The sequence below is a fragment of the Lithobates pipiens genome, unplaced genomic scaffold, assembly GCF_037356315.1.
Source record: "Lithobates pipiens isolate NorthernLeopardFrog02 unplaced genomic scaffold, aLitPip1_a1.2 Scaffold_16, whole genome shotgun sequence".
Taxonomy (NCBI): domain Eukaryota; kingdom Metazoa; phylum Chordata; class Amphibia; order Anura; family Ranidae; genus Lithobates; species Lithobates pipiens.
Window position 1 is genome coordinate 394,497,279 of NW_027507748.1, and position 13,824 is coordinate 394,511,102.

The 13,824-nt window shown below is 44.8% G+C and overlaps 1 protein-coding gene across 1 annotated transcript in view; it reads left to right on the forward strand.

Annotated features, from left to right (window-relative positions):
* Window positions 1-13,824, forward strand: part of LOC143983065 (uncharacterized) — a 695,051-nt gene that overhangs the window by 304,416 nt on the left and 376,811 nt on the right. The window contains exon 61 of the mRNA XM_077482312.1: window positions 7,525-7,688. Coding sequence (XP_077338438.1) covers window positions 7,525-7,688 — 164 coding nt within the window. The remainder of the gene's footprint in view (window positions 1-7,524; window positions 7,689-13,824) is intronic.

The following is a 13,824-nucleotide window of genomic DNA, read 5'->3' on the forward strand; positions in this document are numbered from 1 at the left end:
GATTCCTGACATTGCCCCCCCACAAGGGGCAACCTCCGGGTGCCCCTAGCGGCTCTTTTTTCCGGGTGTGCGGTAAAAAAGGCCTGGATTAACCTATCAGCATGTAAATTAGCAGCAGGTTCCCATGAGTTATTCTCCGGGCCATAGCCCTTCCACTTAATCAGAAACTGACCTTGTCCTCGTCGTCTTCTGAAGTTCAAGATGGCCTCTACTTCATATTCCTCACTGCCATCAATCAGCACAGGGTCAGGTGGCCTTGTTCCTCTACCGGGGAAGGGATCAGGTACAGCAGGCTTAAGCAGAGCTACATGGAAGACTGGGTGTATTTTTAAGGAATCAGGTAAGGACAGTTCATATGACACCTCGTTAATCCTCCTCTTGACTGGAAATGGACCCAGACATTTGGGTGCCAACTTCTTAGAGGGGCAAGCTAATTTTAAGTTAGAAGAAGAAAGCCATACCTGGTCCCCGACTTGAAGGATCAATTCTCCCCTTCTTCCTCGATCGAAGCTCCTCTTGCTGTCAGCCTGAGCCTTAGTTATGGCCTCCTGCAGGGTCCGGTTATTCCGTTGAAGAAAAGATACTGTGTCCTGTACCGCTGGAACATGGGACTCTGTAAGGATATCAGGAAGAAAGGACAGGTTAAAACCGTAATTAGCAAAAAACGGGGATTGCCCTGTGGTAGCATGGCTGGCATTGTTGTAGGCGAATTCCGCCAGAGGTAAAAGGGAAACCCAATTGTCCTGAACAAAGGATGAAAAGCATCTAATGTATTGCTCGAGGGTTTGGTTGGTACGCTCCGTTTGCCCATTGGTCTGCGGGTGGCAGGCGGAGGACAGGGCCAATTCTATTTTCAAAGCCTCACATAGGGCTCTCCAGAAACGAGAGGTGAACTGGACCCCCCTATCAGATACGATGTTGGTGGGTACCCCGTGAAGCCTGATTATCTCCTTGATGAAGATGTGGGCCGTCTCAGTCGCGGAGGGGGTTCCCTTCAAGGGTAGGAAGTGGGCCATCTTAGACAAGCGGTCACAAACCACAAAGATGGCTGTACAGTTCTCAGAAGGAGAGAGTTCCACAATAAAATCCATAGTAATCATCCACCAGGGGCGGTCGGGTGCGGGAAGTGGTTTAAGCAGCCCCCAGGCCCGGTTTCTGGGGACCTTATTCCGGCAACACACGGGGCAAGAATTCACATATTGCTTGCAGAATTCCCTCATGCCTGGCCACCAGAAAGAGCGCTGTACAAGCTCCAAAGTTTTGCGGACACCAAAATGCCCTGCGAGAGGATGATCATGGAGGAGACCCAAGATCTTTATTCAGACATCTTCCGGAACGAAGATCAGATTGTCCTTCCAAAGCAGCCCTTCTCTGGATGCTAATGAAATCCCTGGGGGACAGGAGGATGTGGTGGAAGCTCTCTTTAGCTGGGACAAAAGGTCTGGCTGAACGAGTAGGAAGGTGTTAGCAGGGAGGATGGTATCCGGGGGTGCGATGTCCTTGGAGCTATCAAACATGCGGGAGAGCGCATCTGGCTTCACATTTCTTAACCCAGGGCGATAGGTAATGTGAAAGCAGAACCGAGAGAAGAAGAGGGCCCAGCGGGCCTGCCGAGGTTTTAGACGTTTAGCGGTACGGAGGTACTCAAGGTTCTTGTGATCCGTGTAGATGAGTACGGGATGTACCGCCCCCTCTAGTAAGTATCTCCACTCCTCCAAAGCAGACTTAATGGCAAGTAATTCTCGGTCCCCCACATCATAGTTCCTCTCTGCCGGAGAGAGTTTTCGAGAAAAGAACCCCACGGGGTGCATCAGGTCATCTTTACCTAGACGCTGGGAAACCACCGCCCCTACTGCTACCTCAGAGGCGTCTACCTCCAGAATATAGGGTCTAGATGGATCCGGGTGGCTGAGGATGGGAGCAGAGGTGAACAAGTCTTTGAGTTTCTTGAAGGCGGCCTGGGCTTCAGGACCCCAATGAAAACGCATATTTTGTTTAGTGAGCTGGGTGATGGGAGAGATAATGGCTGGAGACGCGCGTGCCCACGACGACCCGCGGCACGAACGCGCATGCGCGTACGGAGACCCGATCGCACAGAACGGACGGATTCCTGACATTATTTGTACTCTGTGTATTGTCACAGATGGACTTTAGTCTTTTACTTTCCCTGAGACTGGTCAGTGCTCCACTGCAGATGATACATTCTAGTGAGTTGGGTCCAACTGTTTCAGTACTTCAGGTATTGAATTTATTCTTCTCCTCAGTCTTCACAAGGGAAGCGGGGGGCTACAGTAACTAAAACTGCAATGTTTATCCTCATGACACATCACACAAAGCACCCTCATGGCTAATAGAGGACAGAATTAGAAATAGACATGAAAAACGTAACAATAAAGTCACGAGGACCCGATGGCTTTCACCCGAGGGTCCTCACTCCTCAGTCAAGTAATTGCCAGACCATTGTTCCTAATTTTTATGAAAAGTTTACTGACTGGTATGATACCAGCAGATTGGAGAAAAGCCAATGTAGCTCCAATATTTAAAAAAGGGCCAAAAGATATCCCTGGGAATTACAGACCAGTTAGCCTAACATCAATAGTATGCAAGGGGATGATAAGGGACTATATACAAGATTTTAGCAATGAAAGCTGTATCATTAGAAAGGCCCATATACTTGGTGCAGCTGAATTTTGCAAAGGCATTTGATACAGTTCCCCATAAATGTTTACTGCATAAAGGTCTGTCAGCATGGACCATAGGTTGAGTACATGGATTGAAAACTGGCTATAGGGACGAGTTCAGAGGGTAGCGAAAAATGGGAAGTACTCGGAATGGTCCGGTATGGAAAGCGGGGTGGGTCCCCCCTGGGTTCGGTCCTGGGACCAATCCTATTTAATTTATTCATAAACGACCTGGATGATGGGTAAACAGCTCAATCTCAGTATTTGTGGATGATACTTGGCTAAGCAGGGCAATAATTTCTCTGCAGGATGTGGAATCCTTACAAGAAGATCTGAACAAATTAATGTGGTGGGCAACTACATTGCAAATGAGGATTATTGTAGAAAAAATTAAAATAATGCATTTGGGTGGCAAAAATATGAATGCAGTCTACTCGCTAGGGGGAGAACCTCTGGGAGAATCTAGGATGTAAAAGGACCTGGGGTCCTAGTAGATAACAGGATCAGCAATGGCATGCAATGCCAAACTGCTGCAAGCAAAGCAAACAGAATATTGGCATGCATTAAAAAGGGGATTCATTCCAGAGATAAAACGATAATTCTCCCAATCTACAAGACTCTGGTCTGGCCGCACCTGGAGTATGCCATCCAGTTCTGGGCACCAGTCCTCAGAAAGGATATGCTGGAACTGGAGAGAGTCCAGAGAAGGGCAACAAAGCTAATAAAGGGACCGGAAGACCTTAGTTATGAGGACTGAACTTATTCTCTCTGGAGAAGAAACGCTTGAGAGAGGATATGATTTCAATGTACAAATACTGTACTGGTGGTGACCCCACAATAGGAATAAAACTTTTCCACAAAAGGGAATTAAAAAAACACGTTTCCATTTACTAAATTTAGACGAGAAGCAGTTTAATCTTAAACTGTGTAGAAGGTTCTTTACTGTAAGAACAGTAAGGATGTGGAATTCTCTTCCACAGGCAGTGGTTTCAGTGGGAAGCATCGATCGTTTCAAAAAACTATTGGTTAGGCACCTGAATGACCACAACATGCAGGGATTTACAATGTAATGCTGACATAAAAGTATACACACAGATTGGACTTGATGGACTTGTGTCCTTTGCCAACCTCACCTACTATGTAACTATGCAACTAATAAGTACTGTAGTGTTTTGTAACTGTTGGACAATTATTTCATTTTGAAATGCATAAAGCTCATATAATTTCAAAAGGCGTATTTTTTATCATTTTAAAAATAAGCTATACATTTTTTTGTACATTAAATTTTATTAAATAACTGGTACTTAAAGTATAATTAAACTCAAAATTAAATATATATTCCCGCTTACCAGTCTTTAGATATTGTGGCTACATTATGAAACATTTTTAGCAAGTAGAGAAAATTCTTGTTGATCACGTCAGAAATGCAATGAACTGGAGGCTTAAACAACGTTATTTTTGTTATGTTTATGTAAATTACTAGTCCCATTAACGCCCATGTAATGGAGTTAAAAAAAAACAGACATGTTTGAAGCTCAGCCTGGGTGGTAACTATGGCATCTTCCTTAGATACAGTGGGTCAATAAGACACCCAGGAACTATGCTTTTCACAAGATGGATAGGTGAGCCAAATCTCTATATCTAACCTTTTTTACCTAACCCCTAATCACTACCTAACCTAAATGCTTAAAAAGGTAAAGAAACTTTCCCACAATTTTCCTTAACTTTCTATAACCATAAGGAGGTGTAGAACCCACCCAATCACTAAATTTACCTAAATCTTGCTCAAAAGTGCATGATATTGTTCATATTCCTCTGCAGGCCTATTGATCATATGTCCACACATGTGCCGTTTTGCCCCATAGGCTTTTAAGGGGATGGTAGAGGGATCATCTTGATTGACCCCAGAAGTATGTGTTTCAGAGTACCTGCAATTTCTGTGTACTCAGGGTGCCTAAAATAAAAGCATGAACCCCAGGATAATGCCTAACCTCAGGAAGGAAGGGGAAGAAAAGAGAAGCCCCAGGCTGGTCCTAGTGCAGCATTATTTTATTATTATTATTATTATTATTATTATTATACACGATTTATATAGCGCCAACAGTTTACACAGTGCTTTACAATATGTAGAGGGGGGACAACACAATTACCGTACAGTTCAATACAAAAGGTACAGGAGGGTCCTGCTCGTAGAGCTTACATTCTAAAGGGAGGGGGTGGTGGTACAACAGGTAATAGCTGCAGAGAGTGATTTGATGGGGATGGCTCGGGGACAGTTGTTAGGTGGGTGTGGGGTAGGCTATTATAAGTCTAAAAAATAAATAAAAAATAAAAATAAAATTATAATTATAAAAATTTGAATAGTTTCCAGTAAAAGATGCACTTACATAGTGTTCAGTAGGTGGAAGCTTGTCATGTCCAGCAAGGAACAACACTGCCGCTTTAATCCCTGTGATGTGTGATCCACAAACGCCGTTAGACAGCGGGTAACTGTAGCCTCGAGGAAACTCGAGAGGACGCAGGCTGGGTGATTCTGCAAGGAGGTGATCTGAAGGTGTCAGACAAGTGGTGGGCCAATCAGAACACGTTTCGGAGGCACAGCAACGCCTCCTTCATCAGTTTATGCTCTGACGCTTCCGTTGGGTTTATATAGGGAATGCATGAACCCAGTGTATGCCCTGAGAACGGCTTCAGCTGGATAAACAATATATATGAATAGAAGAATATATATAAAAAAAGATTAACAATTTAACAATTCCAGATTCCTTGTCAAAAATTTTTTTTTTTTTAAACTGTAAAATGGTCCAACAGTTCATCCATGCTTAACAATTACTGTTATGTTAAGAGTACAAATTATGATCAGATGAACTGCAGATACTGTAATTACCATTCTTCCAATATAAGCGTTATTTGACACATGCTGTATGATAACCTCTTGTTTGTACAAATTATCCAGAAAACAATATAAATGATTAAAAATCAATTGAAGTTTTACTGCAAATGCATTTAATGCCTAACCTCAACCTCTAAATAATTTTTTGCCATAATTTTGCCAGCAATATTAGCACAACAATAACTATAGATTACTGGGGCTATTAAAAATACTTAAAGCGGGAGTCCACCGGGACTCCGCGTTTTTTTTAAAAGCCAGCAGCTACAAATACTGCAGCTGCTGACTTTTAAATAGTGACACTTACCTGTCCAGCGCGCCCGCGATGTCGGCACCCGAAGCCGATCGCTCGCTCGGCTGCCGGGTCCCGCCGCCATCTTGGGTATGGGAATCAGGAAATGGAGCCTTTCGGCTTCATTTCCCGGTTCCCTACTGCGCATGCGCGAGCCGCGCGGTGCAATCCGGACGGTCCCCGCTGCCTCTGGGAGCTGTGTGTTTCCCAGCAGGCAGCGGGGCACTTGCTGAAGGGGGCGGGCGCTTGCGGAACGGGGCGTAACGTACGCCCCGTTCCGCAGAGAGCTAGCCCGGAAGTGGGTGCAGTTACCTGGATTATCCAGGTAACTGCACCCCCCTCCCCCCTGAAAGGTGCCGATTGTGGCGCCGGAGGGGGGGGGGATTCCGATGAGCGGAGGTCCATTTTAGGGTGGACCTCCGCTTTAAATACTGATAAATTAGTGCATGGTCAGAATTAAAATCCTAATCAAATTCTCTTCCTCTTAGTGTGTTTCCTTTTATACATGGTTTTAGACACTTTACTGAAGACACGTACAGCAGAGAAATAATGATTTTACAATTGCTGCCATAGCAATTAAAGGGTTTGTAAACCCTCAAGTTTATTCACCTCATTGAATTCTATGCATTAAGGTGAAAAAGCTTTTTTAGTGCAGCAGCCCCCCAGAGCCCCCCTATTACTTAGCTGAATCCGATTGTTCCAGTGATGGGGACAAGCAGAATAGCTCCAGCCGCTGTCTTGGGTCCTCATTGGCTGGATTTATAGCAGCAAGAGCATTGGCTCCCACTTCTGTCAATCAAAGCCAAAGACACGGGAGCCGGGGGGGGGGGGGGGGGGGACTGAGTCCTGCTGTCTGTGTTAATGGACACAGCAGCAGGACTCTGGAGACACCTCTGGACACCTGCATGAGTGCCCCAAGGGAATGTGGGTCTCTGTAGGGGAACTTGAGAAGGGAGGGAGCCAGGAGCGCATCTTGGGGGCCCCAGAAGAGGAGGATCGGGCCCCTCTGTGCAAAACTCTTGCACAGAGGCGGTAAGTATGACATGTTTGTTATTTAAAAAAAAAAACTTTAGAACTCCTTTCATTTTTATTTTTATCATGCAATTACACTGCATCTCTCAGTGTCTTTGTGTCTGGGTGTCAAACTTTTGGGATACTCTTTGTTTCTGTCCTTTAAATTTCTGAAGGTACATAAGCAGTAGGCAGCAGAATCTTTTCTCTACGTTATTGTAACCTAAGTGCTGACCAGAAACTAGATATTCCTCTTTCAAAATGAGTGGTAATAAATGCATTCTAACTGACTTTATTGCTAATATACAGTGGGAAAGATTTACTAAAACCGGGGAGTGCAAAATCTGGTGCAACTCTGCATAGAAACCAACCAGCTTCCAGGATTTATTGGCAATGCTCAATTAAACAAGCTGAAGTTAGATGCTGATTGGTTACTATGCACAGCTGCTGATTCTGAGTGCTCCAGTTTTAGTAAATCTCCCCAGTGTGTCTCCATGGTTAAGAGCAGAGGGACACTTTCATGTAAAGGTTTTTTTTATGGGGGGGGGGGGGGGGTAGGGGGTGTGTAACAGCATGTACTTGATAATCTAAGTAACAACTGAATTAGGTCAGTCCTTTTTAATAATGAATTCATCTATGCTTTTTTTTAGGATGGCAGTTCAGGCTATATAGATGCTGAGCATCTACATGGATTAATTGCAGCAATCACTAAAGTTTCAATTGAACTACACAAGAGACTGCGGACTGTTTTTTTGGAGACAGCTCGGCGCTGTCACTACATATTTACACTTCGTGATCTTGCAAAAGTATTCAGGTAATCGAAATGGAAAGATGCTACAAGTGTTGCTTGAGTTGATTTAAAAGACCCGTTAGCTAACTTCCATGAACAGTTATTGCTTTGTCAGCACTTTGTACCAACTGTAAAATCTGTTTAAACCTGCACTAGGATGACATGTCAGGTAATTCTGTAATACATAAAGTTAAGTCTTGCCAACATCACTGAGTAAAAAGGTCAGTCCTGTGGCTATGTGTGACAATTACTAGAGATGGCTGACTCCAGCTTGTCTATCTCATTCGGCTCACAATTTCAGCGTGATGATTAATAACAAGGATTTTGAGATGAACCTGCAGTTTCTGCCCTTATTAGTCTACATCTGTCCAAAATGTCCTTATATAATTTCAAAGCACTCAGCTTTTTCTGTGGAAATGATGAGCTCAGATATATTTTCATGGCACTATTTACGTAATTTTTCTTTATAAATTGTATTTCTCCATATTTTTATGCTTTGTTAAAAGCACACAAAGAGCATGCTAAGAAAAAAACATATTTTCAGTAGTTATGTTTATATTTACTTAACTAGAAATCTGGCTTAAAACTGTGTTTTAGGACACGATCAAACTATTAATACTAGTGCATTTAATTTTAGTGTAATGATGAACACACATTCCTGGCCAGTAGAATGCCATGCTAAAATAAATAAATAACACTTCTTATTGGGTATCTGTTTTACGCTCACATTTACTCTTATTTTATTGGGTTTCTCTCCTCGTTTAACAGTAAGGCATGTGTATACTTTTTAAAAAGAGGAGCCTCTGAAGTTTACATGAACCAAGTGGCTTGGCCCTAACCCCACTCTCTCCTTACAGGCTGTAATTGACAGTAGCAGGAGCCAATGGTTCCTGCTGCTGCTTCCATGGCCAGTGAGGAGAGAGTGCCATGGCTCTTGGGCAAAGTGCAGGGTCGAGATCGAGCTCAGGTAAGTATAAGGGGGGCTGGTGGAGATAAGGGGGCAGTACACAGAAGGTTTTTTTACCTTGAAGGTTTACAAGGAATTAACCACTACAATACAGGGCACTTTCACCCCCTTCCTTCCCAGCCCAATTTTCAGCTTTCAGCGCTCTCGCTCTTTCAGTGACAATTGCGCGGTCATGCTACACTGTACCCAAATGAAATTGTTATCATTTTTTTCGCACAAATAGAGCTTTATTTTGGTGTTATTTATTCACGACTCCGTTTTTTTTTTTTTGCGATATAAGCGCAAAAATAGCGGAAATTTGGAAAAAAAACTATATTTTCTTTTTTCTATTTGAAAAGAAATCCAATAAAATCAAATTTTGTCATAAATTTAAGCCAAAATGTATTCTGCTACATGTTTTTGGTAAAAAAAATTCCGTTAAGTGTATAATAATTGGTTTGTGTGATCACGGACATATGTACGCAAATGATCATGTACATATGTGTGCAGGTGATCACGTACATATGTGTGCAGATAATCATTGGGACATGTGATTTTAGTGGGACATATGTGGGGGACATGTTTTTATTATTAGGGACATGTGTTTTTATTATTTGGGGACATGTATGTTTTGGGGACATGTGTGTTTTGGGGACATATGTGGGGACTGTGTTTGTACTGTGTGGTGTGTTGTGTGTGTACACTACACTGATGATCAGTGAGTAAAAAGCTGTAAAAAGCAGCCCATACTCACTGATCATCAGCCGGCTGCAGCGATCTGCTCTCTTCTCCTCAGCGGTGACTTCCGTGTGAGGAGAGGAGAGCCGATTGCCTAGCAACCGGCTGTTTGTTTACATCACATGACGGCCGTGATTGGACACGGCCGTCATGTGATCAGGAGGGCCAATCACAGAGCCCTCCTGCCGATCTGAGATGTGCCGTGTCCGGGTGACACGAGCACATCGGGATCGCGCCGCTGCGCGGGCGCGCGCGCGCGCGATCCCGCTGCTCCTGAATGACGTTCCCAAACGTCCTATCAGGAGCAGGCGGCTCCCACCCGGCCGTATATACGCATTGGCCGGGTGGGAAGTGGTTAAGGTAAAAAAAAAAACTTCAGCCTTTAGATCCACATTAATAAATATGATGTTATCATTGAGGAGAACATTTTTTTTAACAGTTTTTAGGCTTTTTTTTTTCATTTGCAGGACAGAGTACAAACAAATATCTCTTTTTAATTGCTGCTTGATTCCCTAAAAAATGTAGGATGTACTAAAACACAACATATATGGGGTTTATTTACTCAAACTCAAGAGTAGGGATGGGCCTGAACATAAGTTTGGGTTGAACTTTTGTTGTTCGGACTTTTTGGCAAACATCTGAACAAACGGGTCGTTCAACCGTTTGTTCGCCCCCCCCCCCCCCCCCCAAACCGACCACAATGCATTGTGGCGCTGAACAGTGCATTGCAAGCCCTAATTGGCTGAAGTAGTGAAACCTGCCTCCTTGTCCACATCTATTCCTACCATAGCCCCAGCATCAACTATTGAGCAGTCAGTTATTTGACCACAGCATCAGCCACTTGCTCCTTGATGATGCCCAGCCATTACTGGATTCAGATGTTGGTTCTGAGGTTGAGGATGACAGGAACATGAGCCTAGAGAGAGGAAGGAACACTGGTAGACAAATTGGCATTCATGTTCCCCAAGCCGCAGAGTATTGCCAAGTTGTCTCCAGTGGTAAAGATGGAGGAGATGGAGATGATGATGATGAGGTCACTGATGCGACTTTGGTGCCAGATAGAGCGGAGGAGGAAACTGAAGGTGATGCGGCACAACACTAAGGAGGCCGACATCAAGAAAGAGTAGAGAGCAGCCACCCTATTCCATCACACTCTGCAGCTGTTATCTCCCGGCCCACTCCCCAAAGCTCAGCTGTCTGAGCGTTTTTTCAGCATATCTGCAGCAGATCGCACTGTTGCTATCTGCAATCTGTGTCTTAGGCACATCAAACGTGGCAAAAACACCAGACATTTGGGTACCACATGCTTAACAAGACATTTCACGTCTAACCACTCAGCCTGTTGGCAAGAGCACTTAAAAGCCACACAAAAGGGACACAAATATGTCCCTAGTCTTCCTCCTTACCCACGTCAGTCTGCCCCGCTATACTGAGTCATTACCTCTCAGCAGCCTCCACTGACAGAGATGATGGTATAGCACAGGGTGTCCCAGGTCCTAGCAGCACTTCTGCCAGCAGCACACCACCAGCTGTAGACTGTAGCCGGCAAATTTCTCTGCCCCATCTGCTGTAGCGGCAAAAAAAATACAGAACCTGCCACCCACATGCCCAGCATCTAAATGCAAGCTTGTCAAAGCTGTTAGCTCTCCAACTTCTGCCTTTCAGCCTGGTGGATTCTTCCCCTTTCATGAATTTGAACAATGTGCTGTACCATAATAGCAGGTCCCCAGTTGCTACTACGTTTCACATAAGGCTGTTCCATCTCTCTACCATCATGTGGGAGGGAATGTTCTGGCATTGTTGGGCAAGGCAGTCCGCCATAAAATCCACCTTACTGCTGACACGTGGTCCAGCAAACATGGGCAGGGATGATATATTTCATTAACGGCATACTGGGTAACGCTTCTTGCAACTTGAAAGGATGCAGGTCAGGGCTTGGCGCTGCAGCTTGTTTTGCCCCTACGTCACCATATAGCTGGTGGTGATGATGCCAGACCTGTGAGCTCTACCCCCTCCTCCCCCTCTTCCTCCTCTTCCTCCTCTGCCACCTCCATGCTCTCCTCTGCAGAATTGTCTTATGAACATCAGATACCCCCGGAGCATTCAAAGGGCTTTTTCCAGAGTCAGGCTAAAAGGTTCCATGCAGTGCTTCAGCTGGTGTGTTTAGGAGACAGGAACCACACCGCAGCAGAGATTTTTGCATCTCTGTAGAGACAGGCCCAGATGTGGTTCACGCCACACCAGCTGGAGCCAGGAATGGTGGTGTGCGATAATAGCTCAAGCCCCCTGTCCACCCTTAGACAGGGAAAGTTGACATTCCTGTCCTCAATTTGGTGGTGCAGCATTTCCTAAATACGTGCCCAGAGTTGCAATATGTGCTTAAGCTGGCCAGCAGAGTCTGTAGCCATGTCAGGTGATCATACACAGCCAGTGCTCAGTTGGCTGAAATTCAGCGGGAATTCCACCTGCCATTAACCGCCTGATTTGTGACATGTCCACCAGGTGGAATTTGACTTTTGGCAATGCTGCAGCAGCTATACATGCAGCAGAGGGCAGTCAATGAGTACCTCTGCGAGTACGGCACGACAACAGGCTCAGGCCACCTTGGCTTTTTTTCCCCATGCCAATGGCTGATCATTAAGGATGCATGCACTGTATTCTCACCATTTGAGGAGGCCACAAGGATGGTGAGCCGTGACAGTGCATGCATCAGTGACACAATCCCTGTTGTGTTCCTGCTGGAGCAGACTCAGCATGGCATTATGGACAGAGCACTAGAGGCAGAGCAGCAGGATAAAGAGAAGGACTTCCTTTCCTCTCAAGGCCCACTTTATCCAGACGCCGTCATTCCTATGTCACAGAACACACAGGAGGAGAGAGGGGAGGAGAATGAGGAGGAGGATTCTGGCACTTTCATAGGCTTTGAAGAAGAGGAAGACATATGTCAATCTGTAAGTGCTGGCTTTCCAACCCCAGGAGCCTTGGGAGTAGTATGTAGCTGGGAGGAGGAAGTTCCAGATGCTGTCATCCTGAGTGACCCCGAGGAGTCTGCTTCTCAAGCCTCTGCAAATTTGAGGTGCATGGGCAACCTCATGCTTCAAAGCCTGTGAAAGGACCCAAGAATACATGGCATAAAGGAGAAGGATGATTACTGGTTTGCAACTCTCCTTGACCAACGTTATAAGGGGAAGGTCTCAGAACTCATCCCATCCCCACAGAGAGTGCAGAAGATATAAATCTCCTGAGGACACGTTAAAGAGGATTTTATTGAACATTTTTCCTGACTCCAGTAGGTTACAGTGTCGTGGAAAACTTAGTTTTGGTTCTTCTGTTGGTCAAGAGAGGAGCGTGGGAGAAGAAGTCTGCCTAAGTGAGGCATTTCGGAATTTTTTAGTCCAGGGCTGTCAGCTTTCACATACCATTGGCAGCGTCTGCATCACATGGTGGATGATTACCTCAGGGCCAAAACAGAGATAGAAAGCTTTTCAGCTGATGATCCACTGACTTACTGAGTCATGAGAATAGACCACTGGCCAGAACTTGCCCAGTATGCTATTGAGTTATTGGGCTGCCCCGCATTCAGCGTGCTTTCAGAGCAGGCCTTCAGTGCTGCAGGAGGTTTCATTACTGATCATAGAATGCATCTGCCCACAGACTCCCTGGACCATTTGACTTTTATAAAAATGAATCGGTCCTGGATTACCAGCTATGAAGCTCCTGATGCCCATATCATTGATTAAGTCTTTTTGGGATGTAGAATCTCTGCAGGACTTCGAGGCTGCCTAGCTTTGAGGGTGTTCAATCATTTCATCTGGAAGAATGTTTTTGGTATAGGTTTCATGGGCAAAATTAACACCCAAAGACCAATTTTTCAGCTCCTGTTTGACAGGTGCATATCATTGCATTTTTTTTGTGTTCATCAAGAGCACCTCTATAGGGTTACAGTGGGAAGGTGCTCCTGACACATAAAAAGTAATTTTTCTGCACCTGTCTGTCAGGTGCATATCATTAGAATTTTTTACAGCAAGTCCAATTCTTGCTTTCATCAAGAGTACCTCTATAGGGTTACGGTGGGAAGGCACCACCGACACCCAAAGACCAATTTTTCTGCACCTGTTACTTCTATCCAAAGTCAAAGTGACACCAGAATGTATATAAAAAATCTCTAATCTTGTCCCCAGTGCACTACATTGTGGCCTCATCATACACACTGGCTCCCAGCTGTTGCTGAGCAAAATAAAGGCAGCTTGCTCACTTAAAAATTACGTTTTTTTACAAACCTTTTTTATTGATACATGTCTCCCAGGGCAGGGAGAACCCAAACCCCTATGACCATTGCATGTCCAATTACTTGCATATAAGTCTTCAAAATGGGCACTTTTGATTTTTGATGTTCGGTCCCATTGACTTTAATGGTTTGTTTTTCGGATCTGGTGTTTGAAAGTCCTGGTGCAAACCTAACAGGGGTCCATTCGG